This window comes from Oryctolagus cuniculus, chromosome 16, assembly GCF_964237555.1.
Source record: "Oryctolagus cuniculus chromosome 16, mOryCun1.1, whole genome shotgun sequence".
Taxonomy (NCBI): domain Eukaryota; kingdom Metazoa; phylum Chordata; class Mammalia; order Lagomorpha; family Leporidae; genus Oryctolagus; species Oryctolagus cuniculus.
The window spans coordinates 62007107-62029163 of record NC_091447.1 but is presented as its reverse complement, the minus strand read 5'-3'; the positions used below and the strand labels follow the sequence as shown (position 1 = coordinate 62029163).

At 51.6% G+C, this 22057-nt stretch overlaps 1 protein-coding gene across 1 annotated transcript; it reads right to left on the bottom strand.

The window, feature by feature from the left end:
- Positions 1-268: 268 nt before the first annotated feature.
- On the bottom strand, positions 269-21500 carry LOC100346512 (lysosomal alpha-mannosidase). The gene is made up of 23 exons (XM_070058813.1): positions 21374-21500; positions 21038-21211; positions 20509-20702; positions 19822-19954; positions 19464-19609; positions 18707-18823; positions 16379-16461; positions 16182-16302; positions 16026-16104; positions 15734-15843; positions 15305-15411; positions 14939-15056; positions 14372-14557; positions 5085-5182; positions 4885-5002; positions 3615-3733; positions 2715-2816; positions 2466-2553; positions 2258-2338; positions 1904-2128; positions 1200-1355; positions 991-1093; positions 269-597 (listed from the first exon to the last, which is right to left on the bottom strand). The coding sequence occupies exons 1-23, from the start codon at positions 21450-21452 to the stop codon at positions 458-460; spliced, it is 2877 nt and encodes a 958-aa protein (XP_069914914.1). The 5' UTR covers positions 21453-21500; the 3' UTR covers positions 269-457.
- Positions 21501-22057: the final 557 nt, after the last annotated feature.

Genomic DNA, 22057 nt, shown 5'->3' with positions numbered 1-22057 from the left:
AGGTTAAGCTGCTGTGTGCAGGCCATCGTCTCATTCAGAGTAACGCTTAAAGGCCCCGCTGAGCTGCTTCCAATCCCACTCCCTGCTCGCCCAACTGGGAAGGCAACAGATATGGGTGATGCTCTGTTTCCTGGAATCCAGGTGGGAGATGTGGCTGGAGAACCTGGATAGGCCAAGACCAGCCTGGCTGTTGACTCCGTTTGGTGAGTGAACCAGAGGATGGAAAAGACCCCCTCTCCCCTATCTCTCTCTTACTGTCTCTCTCTCCGCTACATGTCTGTGTCACTATGCCTTTCAAATAAATACATCTTCAAATAAAAAGAGCTCAGTTCGGTGGCCTTTTGAGATCTACATGCTACCTCCCTCCAAAAGACAACAAAACTAGTCCCACGCAGAGCTGTCCTAGCAGTGCCATTTTAATGGCATTCATGGGTGGCAAAAGCAGCAATCCAAGGGCTCAGTCTTGGGAGGGGGCTTCCCTGTGGCCCCGGGGGTTCTGTCTCCACAGGATCGAGGCCACAAATGTGCGGATCTCCATGGGCTGCAAAGTGATGGCGGCCAGGTCCACAGGGGGCACAGTGAGGTTACGCACAAGGCCTGGGGAGGGGTGGGGAAGGCACAGAGTGAGGGGGTGCAGAATTCTTCATCCTCCTTCACTCCCTGCCCTGAACACACTCGTGCACCCCCAAATCCTCTCTGATACCTGGCCCTTGCCCTCACACTCTCAGAGTAACCCCAGGGGAACGGACATCCTCCCGGATCTAGAGACCCAAGGAGATCCACGAACCTCACTCCTGGGACCTAATGCTTAAACCTCGAGACCTATTGCTCGCTTGCTGAACCCACTTTGGACTCTGAAGCCCCAAGCCTGGATCTGTCCAGGGTCTTCAAGTTCTATACTGGATCCTGGCCCACATTCCCATGCCTCATACACCACCCCCAGCTGCCAGCCCCAGGCAGGAGCCCAGCCCTCCCAGGCTAGGTGCCCACCAGTGTCTGGGGTCCACTGGAGCCTGGAAGCGTTGGCCCGGGGCTGGTTGGCTGCCAGCGTGGTCTCCTGCAGGCGGGTGATGGTGAAGGTGGAAAACAGCCTCTGTGGGAATTGAGGATGGGGCCCGGTCAAGGGTAGCAAATGGTTTTCCTTCTCTCTCTCCCTCTCTCTCCCCATCTGTCCTCTTTGCCAGCTCTGCTCTCCTAACCTGTAAATTCAAGGTCACAGGGGAGCTCAAGTTGCGGCCCGAGTCCTCCCCACTGGCGAACTGGTGCTCCAAGCGCAGCAGCAATTTGTCTGGGCCCCAGCGGGCCAGGGTGAGCAGGTGCACGGAGGGCGGGAGCTCCCGGCGCAGCCCGGAGAACTGCAGGGGAATAGAGGCGGGACTAACTCGGAGAGAGGAGGGGCTTGGGGGAGGAGGGGCGGGGCTCAGTGGAGAGGAGTGGACAGGATCCTGTAGGATGGAGCCAATGGAAGGAAGGGGCAGTCCCAAGGTGGAGGAGGATCCCAACTGCTCGTGTTTGAGGTGGAAAGGGGGCTATTGATGGTGTGAGGGCGGGAACGAAGATTGGGAGGGGTGGGGCTTAAAGGGGTGGGGCAAGAGGGACAGAATCTGGGGAAGCTGAGCAGGAAACAGCCGGGTTAAACGGAGACCTGGCTAGTCCAAGCCATGAGGTGGAGAAGGGGCGAGAGACAGGACTGAGTTCCACCCAGGAGAGGTGGGTGGGCACTGAGCGAGTCCTAGATGGTACTACCATGGGGACTGACCAAGCTTTTGACCTCCCCAGGGCAAATTAACTTTGAGCAAGGTGGCTCCCATTGGACAGAGCCAAGCACAGCTGACACCCAAGCCACCTTCTGCCGCAAGCTCCATTGGGAACCTGGCTCCCTGCCCGCCGCGACGGCCCCCACCTGTGTGCCCCAGAAGGCTCCGGAGTGGTAGGGGGCGCCCCCACCAGGGGCCAGCACCACCTGCGGGGCCAGGACCTCCTCTGCCAGCAGCCGGTGCCCCGCGGACGCCTTGGAGATCACGTCCAGTAGCACTAGGTGGCGCCCTCGTACACGCAACCCGGGGCCCTCCTGGACCAGCGCCTCCATAAGCCCACGGTTATCATCCCCCAGCAGCCTTCGGTGCACCTGGGGGGAGTGTGGCCAGGAGAGGGTGAGAGTGTAGCAGGTGTCCTTGTCCGAAGTCCCGCAGGGGGCCGGAGTGGGACCCGGTGCGAGGACCCCAGCTTGGCTGCGGCTCCCCCCACGCCCTCTCACCATGAGCTCCAGGGAGCCATCCTGCAGGCTGCTGCCTCCCTGTGAGCGATCCGTCAGCACCGTCAGCTGCTTCTTCCCGTCCTGGGGGGCACGGTGAGTGTGAGGGTGGGGTGGAGAGCCAGCTCCATCCCCAGGCACCTGGGAGATGCCACCAGTGAGGGGCGCTCCCCATTCTGTACCCGGGGAGGCGCAGGGTGGGGGAGGGTACCGTGATGTAAATTCGAGTGTTGACTGGATAATAGTTCCCTGCCACTGGCTCTGTCTGGTTCAAGTTCCAGGTGGGCCGATAATTCCTCCTGGGGGACAGAAGGTCATCTGGTCAGGCTGGGGGACCGGCTTCCCCAGTCTGCTCTCTCCCTTCTTCCTGTCCCTCCCACATTCACACCATCAGCCAGCGCCCCCACCCCTGGGCCCCACCCATCACCACTGCCCCACGGGTGCCCTGCGTCCCCGTCACCTCCTCTTCAGGATCTCCCGGCCATTGCTGTCCGTGTAGAAGTAGCCCTTGGTGTCCAGCGGTGTGTCGAAGCGACTGATCACTTCCTTCCCCCACTTGTCACTGTACCCAATGGGACAGCAAGCTCGTGAGCCTCATCTAAACTCACTCTGGGGGTGGTGTTTGGAGTGGCAGCTGGGATGCTGGTTGAGATGCCAGCTCCCCTATCAGAGAGCCTGGGATGGAGCCCAGTTGTGCCTCTGCTTCCTGCTAACCAGACCCTGACAGGTGGCAGTGGTGGCCTTGCCACCCACATGGGGGACCTAGATGGAATTCTGGGCCCTAGCTCCCACCCAGCTGAGCTCCAGGTCTTTCTGGTTTTATGGGGAGAGAACCAGCAGATGGAGGCAATCTGCCTATGTGTTTCTGTCTCAGGGAACCTGTGGAAACAAAAACTCAATCTTTCTCTCTATCTCATTTCCTTGCAAATAAAAGTTTTAACGATTCATTTCATTTGTGTCTAAAGGCAGAGTTATAGAAGCAGAAAGAGACAGACAGAAATCCATCTTTCATCTGCTGGCTCCCTCTCCAAATGGACATAAAGGCCAGGTTGAAGGGCTAAGCCAGGTTGAAGACAGGAGCTAGGAACTCCACCTAGGTCTCTTTACCTACTGAGTGGCAGGGGCTCAAGCACTTGGGCCATTTTCTGCTGCTTCCCCAGGCACATTAGAAGGAGCTGGTTCAGAAGCAGAACAGCTTGGACTTGAACCAGCCCCGAGTATTGGATGAAGGCATCACAAGCAGCAGCTAAGCCCGCTGGGCCACAGTGCTGGGACCTTCTTTTTGTCCTTTTAATACTTTCAAAAACACATCATCCACTTTGCCCTCAGCCCTGACCCCAGCCCCAGCCCAGGCACTCACCCCACAGGGATGGGCCCCACCGTCCACTCCAGCTCCAGGTGGCGCTGTCCGCGGTACAGGCAAACCACCTGGGAGCACCAGGCTGAGAAGTTCTGGTGCACCTCCTGCACCAAGGGCGTCTGAGGACACACAGGGCAGAGGGCGGGACTCAGCCCAGCCTTGGGCAGAGGGGAGGTGTGCAAAGCCCCCTGCTGTGAACCTTCCAGAAGCCTCTATCAGCGTCCACCCCTCTAAGAGTATTGGAATCCAACCCATCACTGCCTCCTGCTTAGATGTGGTGTCCACATTTTGTGCTCAGTCATGGCCACCTAATTCTGAAGTAGGGCATCTGTGCTCACTCCCAGCATTACCCCTGAGAGCAGACTTCTCTCTTGGCGTGTGGCTGCCCAGAAAAGATGAAGTTTTCCTGTCTTCCCTGAGGCTCTCGGTAGACATGTAACCACAGGTTGTCTCATAAAGCCACCAAAGCAGTGGGAACATCTTCCCCGTCCCTTTTCCTCTCATACTGCCTCAAATACAGATGGAATGGCTGGAGCTTGAGCAGTCATTTTGGATCATGAGTCTGTTGATTGTGGAGGAATCCAGGGCCATGAGGGAGAAGGGGCATGGATGGTGATGGCTCCACCATGCCTTTCCCCGATGGACCAAGCCTGACCTTCTCTTCCAAAGAAAGACCATTCCATTATGTTTCAGGCACAGTGGCTTTGTGTCACTAAACCCTATGGGCAAAACTGTATCCCACCACAATGACTTCGGCATGAAAACATCACCCGGAGAGGAACTGTGTCAAATATCAGGCCCCTGAGCCTGCACAAATGTGGGTCTTGCCATTGTCTGCCCTTCCCCCAAGGGAAGAGTACACATGAAGGACAGGCCCAAGAAAATGTTGTTCCCAGCAGGTACCTACCCTACGTGAGACTCACCCAGGCATCTCCCCAAGGGTCACCTCTCTAATTTCCACCCCCAATATCAACTCTTTCCACAGAGCTTGGCAACCACTGAGGGCTCTCCCAAATCATGGGCCATGTGGGATCACCCCAGCCCTGACTTCCAGTGCTGAGAGAAATCGTGACTGACACAGCAGGTGTCATTGACTTTGGAAGGCTTCCTTTGGTGGGACTCTCCCTCAAAGTCTCCCGTACATCTTACCCCTCTTACCTCAGGGGGGTGAGAATCCTTCCCTCTCTCCACCTTGCACCTGGCACATCATCCTCCCAGATCCATCCCCAGCCCCATCTCCCCAACCCACTCAACCTTCCTGGTCCCGGACCTTCACAAGTCGGATCTGAGCACTGCGGCTCATGGGGAATGGTTTCACTTGTCTGGGATTGAAGATGTAGGCCCCAGAGACCTGACTGTCCATTATGCTTTCTGTACCGGCAGTGTACCTGTCGTCAGAGAAGTGAGAGTCACGTAAGCGGCTGGGGCTCCACGTAACCCCCACCCCCCTGGCCTGATGATCCCTCTCACCAGAAAAAAGACTGGCTCACAGGCAGCACGAGTTTCTGCTCCACATCGTGAATCCGTATCAAGAGGCCTGTCTCCGGGTCGAATGTAGCCCGGATGAACTGTGCAGAAATGGGAAGACACAGGGGGCGGAGCCAAGATGGCAGAATAGTGAAGGCGCACACCGATAGTCCGGGAAAATTTAGTTTAATAAAAGGGGAGTTACTGTAGCCTCAGAAAAAAGAACCAGGAAAATATTGCAGAGGAAACTCTTCTGGATCCAGTGGTCGTGAATCGGAGGACCTACTGGGAGAACAAGGTCACCCACCGCGCGAAAGCCGAGCCGTGGGACCGAGCTGCACAAGCTGCAGGGTCTGCGCGCAAGTGCTCGAAGGGAAGTGCGTGCCACACAGACAACAGCGGGGACACTTGGGACGTCCAGGGCTCCGAGTCCACACATCGGCGCTGGAAGGGGAGCGGACCTGCGTGGAGAGCGTGGGAGCCCACAGTTCGGGACACCAGCGGCAGACTCAACACACCAGCGCTGGAACGCGAGGTGAGCCGAACCTCAATAACCCGAGACACCGGCAGGCAAGCGGAGAGAGGAGACTAGAGCGAATGACCCCCGGGGGGGGGGGACTTCACCAAGCTAACTAGAAGAGAGAGAGAGGAAAAAAAAACAAGGTGACTGGAACGGACACGGGTTTCTCTCTCTCTGCTCACCTCTCAAGGGCGAGCAAGACAAAGAGCAGGCGCCATCTTGGACATACGTCATAAGCAGAGCGACCTCAGGTCTGCACCGGCCCTGAGCCTAGCAGAAAAACCTGACTCTGGGCGGGGCGAATTAACAGGAGATTAGGACCTAGTAAATTTGTGGTGCTACTGAACTGAGACTGTGAAAAATGAGACGGTGGGGGAGAGAACTCACGGAATTCACGTGAGCACTCTCCAGAGACGCTACAATTCCGTAACTTTGGCAACCCAGTGGGAGACTGAAGGAGAATTTGAGCCCACTCTGAGGGCAGAACAGATTCCCTGTGTGGTCCTTGGGAAAGAGCTTCCGATCTCTGGCTCCTGCGGGTATATCATTTGCCTGCTAACTACCTCCAACTTCGTTCAGCTGTGCAGAATAACTTCCCTTTTGAATCAAAAAGAGAGAGAGAGAGAGAGAGAGAGAGAGAGAGAGGTTTACCATGCCTAACCTGGGAGTGTCACCTTTGGCACACCAAACAGAGCTCTCAGGCCACACCCATCTCAAGCCCTAAGGCTCCATCAAAAACAAACAGTCCACTTAATCTAGAGTCATAGTATAACAAGAAAAAGCACCACAGTGAAGAAACCAAATATCTCCAATATGCCAAATAACAAACGCAAAAACCAAGGTAATAAAAACAAGGAAGTCACCATGAAGCCCTCAAATGAAAAAGACACCCCAATTCAAGATTATGAGGATGATGACATAGAAGAAATGCAAGAAGCAGATCTCAAAAAATTGATAAGAACATTAAGAAGTTCTCCAAAACAAATTCTTGAACTACAGAAATCCTTAATGGACAAGATAGAAAATCTCTCTCGTGAAAATGAAATATTAAGGAGGAATCAAAATGAAATGAAACAACTAGTACAACAGGAAACTGGGATAGTGACTGAAGTGAAGAATTCAATAGATCAAATGAAAAACACAATAGAGAGCCTTACAAACAGAATGGGAGAAGCAGAAGAGAGAATATCGGACGTAGAAGACAGAGAACAGGAAAGGATACAGTCAGACCAAAGAAAAGACGAGGAAATTAGAAATCTAAAACATATTGTCGGGAATCTTCAGGATACTATTAAAAAACCCAACATTCGGGTTCTAGGAGTTCCTGAAGGCATGGAGAGGGAGAAAGGATTAGAAGGCCTTTTTAGTGAGATATTAGCAGAAAATTTCCCAGCTTTGGAGAAGGACAGAGAAATCCTAGTACAGGAAGCTCACAGAACCCCTAATAAACATGACCAAAAGAGATCCTCACCACGACACGTTGTAATTAAACTCTCCACAGTGAAATATAAAGAAAAGATCCTAAAATGTGCAAGAGAGAAACGTCAGATTACTCTCAGAGGATCTCCAATCAGACTCACAGCTGACTTCTCATCAGAAACTCTACAAGCTAGGAGGGAATGGTGAGATATAGCCCAGGTACTAAGAGAGAAAAACTGCCAGCCCAGAATATTATATCCTGCAAAGCTATCATTTGTGAATGAAGGTGAAATAAAGACTTTTCATAGCAAACAGAAATTGAAAGAATTTGTTGCCACTCGTCCAGCCCTGCAAAAGATGCTTAAAGATGTGTTACACACAGAAACAAAGAAACACGGTCATCAATATGAAAGAAGGTAAAGGAAGGAAACCAAGGAAGGAAAGCTCACAGCAAAAGATCACAGGGAATTCAAAGCATATATTAGAACTTATCTTTGGCAAATGGCAGGGCAAAGTTACCACTTATCATTAGTCACATTGAACGTGAATGGCCTGAACTGTCCAGTTAAAAGACACCGATTGGCTGATTGGGTTAAGGAACAAAACCCATCTATTTGCTGCTTACAAGAAACACATCTTTCCAACAAAGATCCATACAGACTGAAAGTGAAAGGCTGGAAAAAGATATACCATGCCAACAGAAATGAAAAAAGAGCGGGCGTAGCCATCTTAATATCAGACAACATAAACTTTACCACAAAAACCGTTAAGAGAGACAAAGAGGGACACTACATAATGATTAAGGGATCAATACAACAAGAAGATATAACAATTATCAATGTATATGCACCTAACTACAGGGCACCGGTTTATCTAAAAGATTTGTTAACAGACTTAAAGGGAGACTTAGACCCCAATACAATAGTACTGGGGGACTTCAATACTCCACTCTCAGAAATAGACAGATCAACAGGACAGAAGATCAACAAGGATACAGTAGATTTAAATGACACTATTGCCAAATGGATCTAACAGATATATACAGAACTTTCAATCCTACAGCTAAAGATTTTACATTCTTCTCAGCAGTACATGGAACCTTCTCTAGGATTGACCACATACTATGCCATAAAGCAAGTCTCAGCAAATTCAAAAGAATTAGAATCCTACCATGCAGCTTCTCAGACCATAAAGGAGTGAAATTGGAAATTAGCAACTCAGGAATCCCTAGAGCATATGCAAATACATGGAGATTGAACAACATGCTCCTGAATGAACAATGGGTCATAGAAGAAATCAAAAGAGAAATCAAAAACTTTCTGGAAGTAAATGAGGATAACAGCACAACATACCAAAACTTATGGGATGCAGCAAAAGCAGTGTTAAGAGGGAAGTTTATATCAATAGGTGCCTACATCAAGAAATTGGAAAGGCACCAAATAGATGAGCTTTCAAATCACCTCAAGGATCTAGAAAACCTACAGCAAACCAGACCCAAATCTAGTAGGAGAAGAGAAATAATTAAAATCAGAGAAGAAATCAACAGGATTGAATCAAGAAAAACATTACAAAAAATCAGCCAAACGAGGAGATGGTTTTTTGAAAAAATAAACAAAATTGACACCCCATTGGCCCAACTAACTAAAAAAAGAAAAGACCCAAATCAATAAAATCAGAGATGAAAAAGGAAACGTAACAACAGACACCACAGAAATAAAAAGAATCATCAGAAATTACTACAAGGACTTGCATGTCAGCAAACAGGGAAACCTATCAGAAATGGATACATTCCTGGACACATGTAACCTACCTAAATTGAACCAGGAAGACATAGAAAATCTAAATAGACCCATAACTGAGACAGAAATTGAAACAGTAATAAAGGCCCTCCCAACAAAGAAAAGCCCAGGACCAGATGGATTCACTGCTGAATTCTACCAGACATTTAAAGAAGAACTAACTCCAATTCTTCTCAAACTATTCAGAACAATCGAAGAAGAGGGAATCCTCCCAAATTCTTTCTATGAAGCCAGCATCACCTTAATTCCTAAGCCGGAAAGAGATGCAGCACTGAAAGAGAATTACAGACCAATATCCCTGATGAACATAGATGCAAAAATCCTCAATAAAATTCTCGCCAATAGAATGCAACAACACATCAGAAAGATCATCCACCCAGACCAAGTGGGATTTATCCCTGGTATGCAGGGATGGTTTAACGTGCGCAAAACAATCAATGTGATACACCACATTAACAGACTGCAGAAGAAAAACCATATGATTATCTCAATAGATGCCGAGAAAGCATTTGATAAAATACAACACCCGTTCATGATGAAAACTCTAAGCAAACTGGGTTTGGAAGGAACATTCCTCAATACAATCAAAGCAATCTATGAAAAACCCACAGCCAACATCCTATTGAATGGGGAAAAGTTGGAAGCATTTCCACTGAGATCTGGTACCAGACAGGGATGTCCACTCTCACCACTGCTATTCAATATAGTTCTGGAGGTTCTAGCCAGAGCTATTAGGCAAGAAAAAGAAATTAAAGGGATACAAATTGGGAAGGAAGAACTCAAACTATCCCTCTTTGCAGATGACATGATTCTTTATTTAGGGGACCCAAAGAACTCTACTAAGAGACTATTGGAACTCATAGAAGAGTTTGGCAAAGTAGCAGGGTATAAAATCAATGCACAAAAATCAACAGCCTTTGTATACACAGACAATGCCATGGCTGAGGAAGAACTTCTAAGATCAATCCCATTCACAATAGCTACAAAAACAATCAAATACCTTGGAATAAACTTAACCAAGGACGTTAAAGATCTCTACGATGAAAATTACAAAACCTTAAAGAAAGAAATAGAAGAGGATACCAAGAAATGGAAAAATCTTCCATGCTCATGGATTGGAAGAATCAATATCATCAAAATGTCCATTCTCCCAAAAGCAATTTATAAATTCAATGCAATACCAATCAAGATACCGAAGACCTTCTTCTCAGATCTGGAAAAATTGGTGCTGAAATTTATATGGAGGCACAAGAGACCTCGAATAGCTAAAGCAATTTTGTACAACAAAAACAAAGCCAGAGGCATCACAATACCAGATTTCAGGACATACTACAGGGCAGTTGTAATCAAAACAGCATGGTACTGGTAGAGAAACAGATGGATAGACCAATGGAACAGAATTGAAACACCAGAAATCAACCCAAACATCTACAGCCAACTTATATTTGATCAAGGATCTAAAACTAATTCCTGGAGCAAGGACAGTCTATTCAATAAATGGTGCTGGGAAAATTGGATTTCCACATGCAGAAGCATGAAGCAAGACCCCTACCTTACACCTTACACAAAAATCCACTCAACATGGATTAAAGACCTAAATCTACGTCCTGACACCATCAAGTTACTAGAGAACGTTGGAGAAACCCTTCAAGATATTGGCACAGGCAAAGAGTTTCTGGAAAAGACCCGGGAGGCACAGGCAGTCAAAGCCAAAATCAACTATTGGGATTGCATCACATTGAGAAGTTTCTGTACTGCAAAAGAAACAGTCAGGAGAGTGAAGAGACAACCGACAGAATGGGAAAAAATATTTGCAAACTATGCAACAGATAAAGGGTTAATAACCAGAATCTACAAAGAGATCAAGAAACTCCACAAAAACAAAACCAACAACCCACTCAAGAGATGGGCCAAGGACCTCAATAGACATTTTTCAAAAGAGGAAATCCAAATGGCCAACAGGCACATGAAAAAATGTTCAAGGCCATTAGCAATCAGGGAAATGCAAATCAAAACCACAATGAGGTTTCACCTCACCCCGGTTAGAATGGCTCACATGCAGAAATCTACCAACAACAGATGCTGGCGAGGATGTGGGGAAAAAGGGAAACTAACCCACTGTTGGTGGGAATGCAAACTGGTCAAGCCACTATGGAAGTCAGTCTGGAGATCCCTCAGAAACCTGAAGATAACCCTACCATTCGACCCAGCCATCCCACTCCTTGGAATTTACCCAAAGGAATTTAAATTGGCCAAGAAAAAAGCGGTCTGCACCCTAATGTTTATTGCAGCTCAATTCACAATAGCTAAGACCTGGAACCAACCTAAATGCCCATCAATGGTAGACTGGATAAAGAAATTATGGGATATGTACTCTTTAGAATACTATACCGCAGTAAGAAACAACGAAATCCAGTCATTTGCAACAAAACGGAGGAATCTGGAACACATCATGCTGAGTGAAATAAGCCAGTCCCAAAGGGACAAACACCATATGTTCTCCCTGATCGGTGACAACTGACTGAACACCAAAAAGGAAACCTGTTGAAGTGGAATGGACACTATGGGAAACGGTGACTTGATCAGCATAGCCCTGACTGTTAATGAACAACTTAATACATTATCCCTCTTAGTAGTTTTTTTGTCTGTTCTACTTAATATGACTGGTTTAATTCTGTAATTAATACACAGTTATTCTTAAGTGTTGAAATTTAACTGAAATGTGATCCCTGTTAAACATAAGAGTGGGAATAAGAGAGGGAAGAGATATATAATTCGGGACATGCTCAAGCTGACTTGCCCCAAATGGTAGAGTTAGAAACATACCAGGGTACTCCAATTTAATCCCATCAATGTGGCATGTACCAATGCCATCTCACTAGTACAAGTGATCAATTTCAGTTCACAATTGATCATAATGAAAGGACTAAGAGTCAAAGGGAGCACATAAACAAGTCTAGTACCTGCTAACACTAACCGATAGAATAAATAAAGGGGAGAGTGATCCAACATGGGAAGTGAGATACTCAGCAGACTCATAGAATGGCAGATGTCCTAAATAGCACTCTGGCCTCAGAATCAGCCCTAAAGTCATTCGGATCTGGCTGAAAAGCCCATGAGAGTATTTCAGGCATGGAAAGCCAAGACACTCTGGCAAAAGATCTCTGTGAGTGAGATCTCAGTGGAAAGAACAGGTCTTCAAAGAAAGAGGTACCTTTCTCTGAAGGGAGGAGAGAACCTCCACTTTGACTATGACCTTGTCTAAACAAGATAAGAATCGGAGAACTCAGAGGGCTTCCATAGCCTTGGGAACTCATGACTGGAGCATAGGGAGATTACTGATGCCATAGACAGGAGTGTCAATTGGTAAAGTCAACAACAGGAGTCACTGTGCACTTACTCCTCATGTAGGATCTCTGTCCTTAATGTGCTGTGCATTGAGATTTAATGCTATAACGAGTACTCAAACAGTATATTTCACTTTGTGTTTCTATGGGGGTGCAAACTGTTGAAATCTTTACTTAATGCATAGTAAACTGATCCTCTGTAAAAAAAAAAATTATCAACTCCCAACTTGACTCTCACTGGGATTAAACATGACAATAGGTCTGATCTGATTTCATCATCATTTAAAAAAAATCATCTATTATTCCTCACTTTATGTTTCTGTGTGGGAGCAAACGGTTGAAATCCTTACTTAAGATATACTAAGCTGATCTTCTGTATATTAAGATAATTGAAAATGAATCTTGATGTGAATGGAAGGGGAGAGGGAGTGGGAAAGGGGGGGGCTGTGGTTGGGAGGGACGGTATGGGGGGGAAGCCATTGTAATCCATAAATCGTACTTTGGAAATTTATATTCATTAAATAAAAGTTAAAAAAAAAAAAGAAATGGGAAGACACATGTAAATGAGCTCGGTCTCAGCCAATGGCAGCTCCCTGCTTCCTGGAGCTCAGCACAGTGCCCTGCAGCCCCGCCTCCTCCTCTCACTCTCCCACTCCTGCCACTGGATCCCACAGGAGGAGCCTGACGGGGCCGTCTCGTCACTGCCTGGCCCTCCAGGCCATGAGCAGGTGACGCCTTCCAGGTCCCTTGCTTCTGTGTTCATGTCCCACACTGAGGGCACCTGGGATATCCCAACTCCAATTGCATCTCTTGGATGCTTCAGACCAATCTCCATTTGGGAGAGTGACACAAGGAGGGGCCGATGCTGTGGCATAGTGGGTAAAGCTGCTGCCTGCGGTACCGGCATCCTATATGGGTGCTGTTATGAGTCCCGGGTGCTCCACTTCCAACTCATCTCTCTGCTATGGCTGGGAAAGCAGTAGAAGATGGCCCAAGCCCTTGGGCTCCTGCACCTGCATGGGAGACCTGGACAAGGCTCCTGGTTCCTGGCTTCGGATTGGCACAGCTCCTGCTGTTGTGGCTAATTGGGGAGTGAACCAGCCAATGGAAGACCTCTCCCTCTCCCACTCTCTGCTTCTCCTTCTCTCTCTCTGTAACTCTTTCAAATAAATAAATAAATCTTAAAAAAAAAAGAAGTAACATGAGGACCATGATGCCAATACCCCCAGGACACAAATATTTCCATGTGTTTTAGAACCAAAAGAGAACCTGTGTGTAACACTAACAAACATGATTTTATAAAGCTTTCTTGGATGGCATTCATGTGTATACCAAAACAGGGTTAAAATAGAATTCTTAATGGGAACAGGGTGTTGACAGTCTTTTTGAAGACTTGTGACAGCCTTAATGCAGCCATGTCTGCCTGTGGCTCCCTCCCAGTAAAAGCCAAAGTCTTCCTCTTGGTTGCCAAGGCTCTCAGCGCCTGGCCTGTTATCTCGGCACCCTGCTGCAGCCACAATGACATCTCTGCAGTACCTTGAATCCACAGCCTGCCCGATTCCTTTTTGTCTAAAAGCCAAAGGGCTCCCTCGCTCACTTCTCCCTCTGACTCCCACCTTTCCGGGAAGGTATTCCCTGACACCGCCTCCCGCTCCAGGTGCCAACCTCAGCAGTGCACATCTGCCGAGAAGTTCAGACCCCTGTGGCCCACACCAGAGGGCCTCAGCTCCACACGGCTCCTGCTTCCCCAGAATGCACTCGGTGGGAGGAAGCAGTGAGGGCTCCGATGGTTGGGTTCCTGCCAGCCACATGGGTGAATGAGACTGAGTTCCCAGCTCCCAAGCTCAGCCTGGCTCAGGCTAGTGTGAGTGTTTGGGGGAAGAAGCTAGTAGGTGGCGACTCTCTCTCTGTCTCTCTCTCTCTCTCTCTCTCTCTCTCTCTCTCTCTCTCTCAGGAATAATTCAGAAAGACGCACAGAAACTTGCATGCTCCAGCTGGTGTGAGGTCTGATGTGGCTGGCAGGTGTCAGCCATGATCACACCTTGTCCTCACAACAGCTCCAGGAAAGGACACTGAGATTCCGATGGAGGTCACTCACTCAAGGTCAGACCAGAAAGCCAGGACCTCCAAGCCCAAAGCCCACACTGCTCACCATGATGCTTTTTTAACAGCACAGCAGGGAACACAGTCTAAAAGAAGTCTCACCTCGTTTTTGATGACCAACACATCAGACCCAGGCTTCTGGGGAATGGGCTGGGGGGTGTGGGTATTGGATCTCTGGAGAGACACTCGGGATACGGAGTAGATGCTGAAGCCCAGGGCCGGCACCGAGGCAGAGAACAGCAGCTCTGGGCTGGGCTTCTGTCCCTCTGGTTGGGGAAGCAGCAGCACCTTGGGGAAGGGAGGGGGGAGCTGAGCCAAGAGGCTGTGGGTGCGCACAGAAATCATCACACTCAGTACAGCAGGCAGCAAACTCAAGGAGGGGAGGGAGTCCTGGGAGGGAGGAGAGATGGGGGAGGCAATGGAGGGAGGGAGGACTGCAGGGGAGGAGGAGGCTCAAGGGGGGAGGCCGTCTGGGAGGCAGGGGCTCTCCAGAAACAGGGAGGAAATGTCCTGGGGGATTAAAGGGGACCACTCGGGTGGGAGAGATGCTCGGAGGGGGCTGATGCTAAGGGCCAGAGCGGGCAGAGATCTGCAGGGACAGGAGGGGACCACGAGGGGGAGGGGCGTGCCCATGGGTGTCCTCGGGTGACAGTCCCTGAAGGGGCTCACATCGCTGGGCACCGTGTGGCCACTGGGGTCCTTCACGAGGAAAGCGCCCGCACTGACTGGCAGCCGCACCATGCGGTCCACCTTCCGGGCCAGGGGGTTGTAAATGGCGACCTGGAACTGGGAGAGGGGGACAGGGAGGGCGTGTGGAACTGGGGCGGCGGTCCTGGTCTCTGTCCTGCCCTGGCTTGGCTGAGACCCATAAATCTCGCTCCACAAAGGTCATCCCAAATAATTACCACCACCCCGTGCACCCCATCAGCGGCAGCCCTGTCTCTTCTTCTGTGCGCCCCACCACCTGTGGGCTCACCTCCCCCTGGGCCCCGCCCCCGGCACCTGCCTCCCGCCCCGCCCCCACCCGGCTCACGGCGCGCCGATGTCTGGCTGAGCGGGCAGACGCTGATGTTGAGCTCCGGGCAGATGGAGAAAGCCTCCTGGGAGCCGCTGAGCCGCGCCAGGGCGTTGCTCAGGAGAACCTGGGGGGCAGCGCCACAGGGCGGCTTCACTCTAAACGCCCACCTGGGTCTCTTCCAGGCCTCCGAACCTACCTGTACCCTACACTATGCCCCGCCATTCCCTGCTCTCTACCCAAGGGCCCTTTTAGGGTAGACGTCACCGTCTTCAACCAGGCCTCAGCCCTTCCTCGCCCTCCTCTGGCAGACTCTAGCCCCGCCCATTAATTCTGCCATTTCACCACAGCCAGGGCCCCGCCTTTCTCTATCCCTTCTCTTAGGCAGAGACCCTGACCCTTCCTGTCCGCCCCTTCCTGTCCCACATCCATGCACCTGCCCCGCGCACCTCGCATCGCCCCCAGCCAGCAGCCAGCCGGCGCGCGTAGTCCTCCGCCACGAGCTGGCGGGAGGTGCCCGTGATGGCGTCGTGGTGCTGCAGCAAGGCCATGGCCTCCTCTGCAGGCACACAGGGGGCTGGGCAGGGTCTCCATAGCACTCAGGACCCGACCCCAAGAAGAAAGAAAAGTCCCGTGCAAGCAGAAATCTAAGATGCGTTAAGAAGGGACCTGGGGCAGCACAGGGCTGGGTTCCCACCTTCAGCCACTCTGGTGCCCACCCCCGCGCCGGCCGACCCCTACCTAGGGGAGCACTGTCTCCTGACCCATAGGGGCCCACGTTGGCCGCCGGGCTCGCCAGCGCCTCCAGCTGCTTGCACACCTGGGGAGCAGTGCACAAGTTCAGGCTCCTGGTCTAAGGGGCCTCCTGGCTGCCCCCTCCTTGCCGGGGCTGCCCACCTGCAGGAAGTTGTAGCTGACACGCTCATAGCGCTTGAGGGCCGGCCGGCTGGAGAAGTAGCCGGTCCAGAACTGGTGGGGGACATCGGCGTACGGGAAGAAGTCGTCCTCCTTCAGCGACCTGCACGTGCAGAGCGGGCAGGATCAGGAGGCGCCAGGTACACTAAACCCCCAGGCCCCCGGGAACCCCCAAATACCAGGTGAGGTTGGCCTTGTTCAGCTCCCAGAGGTAACAGGCGGGGGTGGAGTAGAGCACGTGGACGCGGCTCCCGTTTGCCTGCTGATGGGGGGAGGCGAGTGGCTGAACCCTGGGGGACAGCGCTGTGTCCCCGGGACCCACAGGTGCACACATCTGGCCTCCCACCCGGCGCCCACAGGCGCGCATCCCGTCGGCTCGTGCACCCTTTCTGAGTGCACACCAGTGGTCAAACATTACCATCCGTGGCAGGGTCACTGCAAGAATACATCTGGAATTTTACTAAACCATCTCAATGATCCTAGTTTTGGGCTGAAAAACCTCTAGGGATAACAAAGTGTGACATTAACAGGAATAACCATTTTCAGCCCTGTTGGATTGTTGCCAAAAGAGAGTTTTCATAGGGAATAGATGTTCCCCTTCAGCTGAGGGAAGTGAGACAAGATGAAACCCTGGAGGACAGAGGTCCTTGTTCTGCTGCACTGAGTCCAGTGTGTGCAGTATCTCCTCAACAGGCATTTGCATGCATGAAGGGCTGTCAGTCCTTGTGCCCACAGATGTCTACACGCACACATACATAGTGTACACACAGTCGGCCCTCAGTATCCACAGGGGCATCTTTTTCCAGGACACCAAGAAGCTACGGAATTCCAGAGATGGCAAATCCCTGCTGTCCATTGCACAGTATTTGCACTGAACCTGTGCACAACTGCACCCTTTGAATGCCCTCAAGACGATTTAGAACACCTGACCCAATGGAAGGACTTGAAACAGTTGCTATACACTGCTGTTTAGGGGGAACTCCGAGTGAAATGTCTAAGGCAGCCATTTGAGGCAACGGTTATGAGCAGCTAGGGATGTCAGCATCCCATATCAGAGATCCTGGGTTCTGACCCCAGATCTGTTCCCAATTCCAGCTGTCTGCTGTCGCAGGCCCTGGGAGGTAGCTTGTGTTGGCTTGAGTGGCTGGGTCCCTGGGGGACCTGGGTTGAGTTCCCAGCTCCTGAGTTCACCCTGGTTCAGGACAGCCCACCATACATGTTTGGGGAGTGAAGCAGCAGATGAGAGATCTCTCTGAGTGTCTATGTTTCATGTGAATAGCATAAATGGGAATTTAGAGGTGGACATCTGCTGTATGAGTTAATATGCCGCATGCCTTGGACAGCCACATCCCACACGAGAGTGCTTGGATTCAGATCCTGGCTTCACTCCTGATTCCAGCCCCTGCTAATGAACCCCTTGGGAGCAACACGTGCTGACCCAGATAGCTGGATCCCTGCCACCCATGTGTGAGACCTGCATTGAGTTCCAGCTCCCAGCTCCAGCCTGCCCAGTTCCAGTGGTGCAAGAATTTGGGGGATGAAGCAGTAGGTGTTCTATCCGCCTTTCAAATAGATAACTTTTCCAAAAATAATAAAGTTGTTAAAATGAAAAAAGTCTGTGTTTGTCCAGTGCACACACAGTGCAGGGTTTAAAAGATTTATGTATCTAGTTGAGAGGCAGAGACAGACAAACAGATAGGTCTTCCACATGCAGGTTCACTCCCCAAATGGCCACAGTGACTGGTGCTGCGGCAGGCCAAAGCCAGAAATCAGGAAGTCCCATCTGCATCTCCCACAAGGATGACGCAGGCCCAGGTACTTAGGCTATCTTTCACTGTTTCCCAGGCATATCAGCAGGGAGCTGGATGGGAAGTGATGCACCGGGACTGAAATGTGGACTCTGACATTCGAGCCAGTATGGGAGGTGGCCACTTAGCCCGCTGAACCAGAATGCTGGGCCCACGATACTTTAACAATACTTTTGATGCACAATTGGTTGACTCCTCGGATGTAGATTCCAGTGATGCAGAAGACACACTGGACAGTACACACAATATACACATACTATGTTCCTTCGTCAATATAAAACATTTTAATTGAAACTAGAAGACGGAGGCAGAGAATGAAAAAGAGAAGGCATTACAGATCAAGTGACAGAGGGACACTACGTGGCTGAGTTTGAAGACAGAGGAAGGTGCCATTAGCCAAGGAATGCAGGCAGCACCCAGAAGCTGGAAAAGGCAAAGACACAGGTTCTCCCCCAAAGCCTCCGGAAGACGCCCAGCCCTGCCCACACCTCCGTGCCAGCCCAGTGCAATCTGTGCTCAACTCCTGGCCTACAAAACTGGAGGATCATGGATCTCTGCTGTTTCGAGCTGCTCAGTTTGTGGTCTTTTGTTACAAAAGCAAGAGAACACTAGGACGGCACCTGTAGCTGTGCCCATGACCCAGGTGCCTGCCTCCAAGTACACGCTGGGACAGGAGCACCACAGGGCAGGGACACTGACCTCTGCGTTGACCAGCCGGATGAGCTTGTCAAGGTTAGTGAACCACATGTCGGCTTTCTCATAATGGAAGTCACCACCCATGGTCATCACAGTGTGGTTGGTGCGGTACTTCCAGAACTGCAGGGAAAAGCAGTTCTTAGGCCACGCTGTCTCTGTCCACCCCTGTGTCTTGATCTATACAAGGATGCTCCAGAAAGTTCATAAACAACAATTAAAAGAAGAGCTCATTTGGTGCAATGCAATATGAAAGCCATGCATAATTTTTTGTCCTGTTCCTTATTTCTATGAATTTTTGCTGACCCTTTGTGAGTGGTCAAGAACATCAGTGCAGTACAAGCATCTGGGCAGGTGTTTAAGATGCATTGTTGGATGCCCACATCCCATGTTGGAGTGCCTGGGTTCAAGTCCCAGCTCCAATCCTGGTTCCTGATTCCAGCAGCCCTTAAGGAAGCAGATGATGGCCCTGGGGCAGTATAAGCACAGGGTGTGGGTGTGGCCCACAGCAGGAAACTGGCTGGTAAGCAGTTCTCATGGACACGCTCCACAGGTGAGCACATGGACACACAGTGCTGGGCTGTCTCACACATGCTTCAGTGAGGAACACCTGCAAATCTGGCTGGGAACGCTGTGACTGTGACTGGAACAGAACCTCCCCCTGCCCTAAGGTCTATGAGCAGGTGTCAGGCAATGTCTGGGCTATGGGAAAGGTTGTGAGCCTTGTACACACCGGTCCTACAGGTTCTGGATACTGGGTTACCTGGTCAGTGGCCACATCAAGGAAGTAATCAACCAGGGCCTTGGTGTTGTTTTGAGGGCTGTAAGGGTGATCCTCCAGGACCTTGACTTCACAAAGCAGGTCCCAGCATACATTCTTCGGTGGGTCATACACACTGGGGAGGACACCTGTGGGTGACACCCAGAGCCCAGACCTGCCCTAGGGACACAGAGCCAGGCGGGCTTCAGAATACGCAGGGCCCAGTGCAACAGGAAAACGCAGGGCCCTTGTTCAAATGGGATAAAAATGTTCAGACTTGAGAACAGAGCACTCGATCAAGTCCAGGGACCCGTGTGAGCCTGTGGCACTGGGGGATGCTCAGGTCACCCCACAGCCTCACCAGTGAAGAGGTCAGCAGTCGGGGGCTCCAGGCTGGTGCTGCCCCGCCACACCAGCTCCATCTCCTGCTTCTTCTCCCGCAGCTCTTTGTCCTGGTAATCCACGCACCCCAAGAAGAAGCCATCAAAGCCCATCTAGGGGTGGGGCAGGAGGGGCACCGGGAATTAGTGCCCAGCCTTCTGCTACCACGTTCCCCTCGACTCGAGAGAGGCAGGCAGAGCACAGGCAACAGTGGGTCTCTAACCAAGGTTATTTACAAGCTGGAGGGAGGCTCAGAGTGCACCATTTGATCCTGGAATGAAGGCGGGACCACAACAAGATCCATCTTTGCCTGCCCAGCAAGTCAAAGCCAAAAGCAAGGCATCTACTTCTGCAGTCTGGGTATAGCTTGGGCCAGAACATGGTGATTGGAGCTGTGTTAAGCAATATGGCATTCCACCCGCCACTCAGCTTGGAGAAGAGCCAGAATACTAGAAGTGAGGGCAGAGCTAGTGTACCAACAAGGGTGGGTCGCTGAGAGAGCGGTCAGTGAATAGAGATAGCCTTGGAACCTGGCAGGGTTCACAGCTAGCCCAAGGGGAGGGATTCGTGAGCCTAGGCCTGGTCCAAGGGAGATGGTAGTGAAAAAGGTCTAACAGAAAGCATTCAGAACCAGTGAAGGGTGCATCCAGAGAGGACCACACAGCACCTGCGCAAAGAGCGAAGCCTGTTCCCGAGAGTGCCCAAAGGGGTCGATGTGCCAGGCCACACGGGGGCGCCCGTCGTCGCCGAACGTGTCCTGCAGGAAGCGCAGCCCCAGCGTCATCTGGTCCACGATGGCGCCATAGTGGGTGGCCGCCTCGTCGTTCATCACCCAGCCACCGTTGGCAAACTCCAGGCGCCCTGCATGGGAAGGGGCAGGGTCGGGGTCAAGGGCAGGGAGCCAGGCCAGAGGGAGTGGTGCTGGGATGAGCCGTCTCCTTGTCTACGTAGGACTGGAAGGAGAAAAGGGTTCACTCCCAGGCCCTTGTATCCAGATCTGGGAGTGAGAGCTTCCCAGAGGAGCCCCTGGAGTGGGGCTTTGCAGGACACACAGGTGGTCTTCAGACTGGGACAGTGCAGACAGGAACAGCCAAGTGCTCGTACAGCCTGCACAACAGGGACAGAAATCTCAGAAGCCAGGGTTACAGGAGGAAGCTGAGCCGGGCTTCCATATCCCGTCCTTGGGGCAGGCTCACCCTGGTGCACCAGCTCCCACACCGCTTGCCGGGTTGTGAATGTCTGCTGGTGCCACCAACGGGAGAAGAAGGCCATCTCCACGTAGACGAACCTGCGGCTGGGCTCTGCCCGCAGGGCGGAAATGACCGAGTCCAGGATGTTCTTCACAGCGCCGTGGTGGAGCTCATTCTGAACTGTGGACACAGGGGTTGGGAACTCAGGGAGCAGGAGAGCCAGGGGGACCCTCCTCCACATAGGAGCCCCGGCCAGGCATTGCCCCCACCCTGCTGTCCAGGAATCAGAAGGGGTTAGAGATCCATGATGGGTGTCTGGGGCCATGCCCACCGAGTACTTACCCCCATCATAGTACTGGTCTATTGTTTTCACCCAGCCCACGTCATCATGTGTGTGAGCCAGCAGGTGAACGTTCAGCATGTCTGGCTGCACCGTGGGGCATGTCTGCACGGGGACCCAACACACACACACACACACACACACACACACACACACACAGAGAGAGAGAGAGAGAGAGAGAGAGAGAGAGAGATAGAGATCAGTACCCCCAGGGCAAAGAGATGGGGGCGGGGAGGGCCCAGCTCAGGGGACAGCATGATTGACACTGGGGTGTGGTGGGGAGGCTAGGCCCTCCCAAGCAGGACACACGCATCGTGGTGCTCACACGCAGAGCTCCCACCCCGCACAGCCCCCAGTGCGGCTCTCCCTCTCACCCTGGGAAAATCATCAGAGCCCTGGCTGAGGTGCGTTCAGCCCCGCGCACAGCTGACCTGCGGGCGTCCTGGGGCACACAGAGGGCAGTGACCTGGGCAAGGGGGCCGCAGGAAGTGGAGCCAGGGTGGACTTCAGGGAGGTGGCGTCCACAGCCCCGGTTCTCTCTGAGCACCCCCGCTGCCCCCACACCGCCCTCACGGGGCTCGCACACTCAGGCCGGCGGCCCTGGGACCCGGGGAGGCGGGGACCCCCTCCGTGGCAGCCCGCACGCATTCGGATTCCCCGGATCCGACCCGTCCACACCCGCGGAC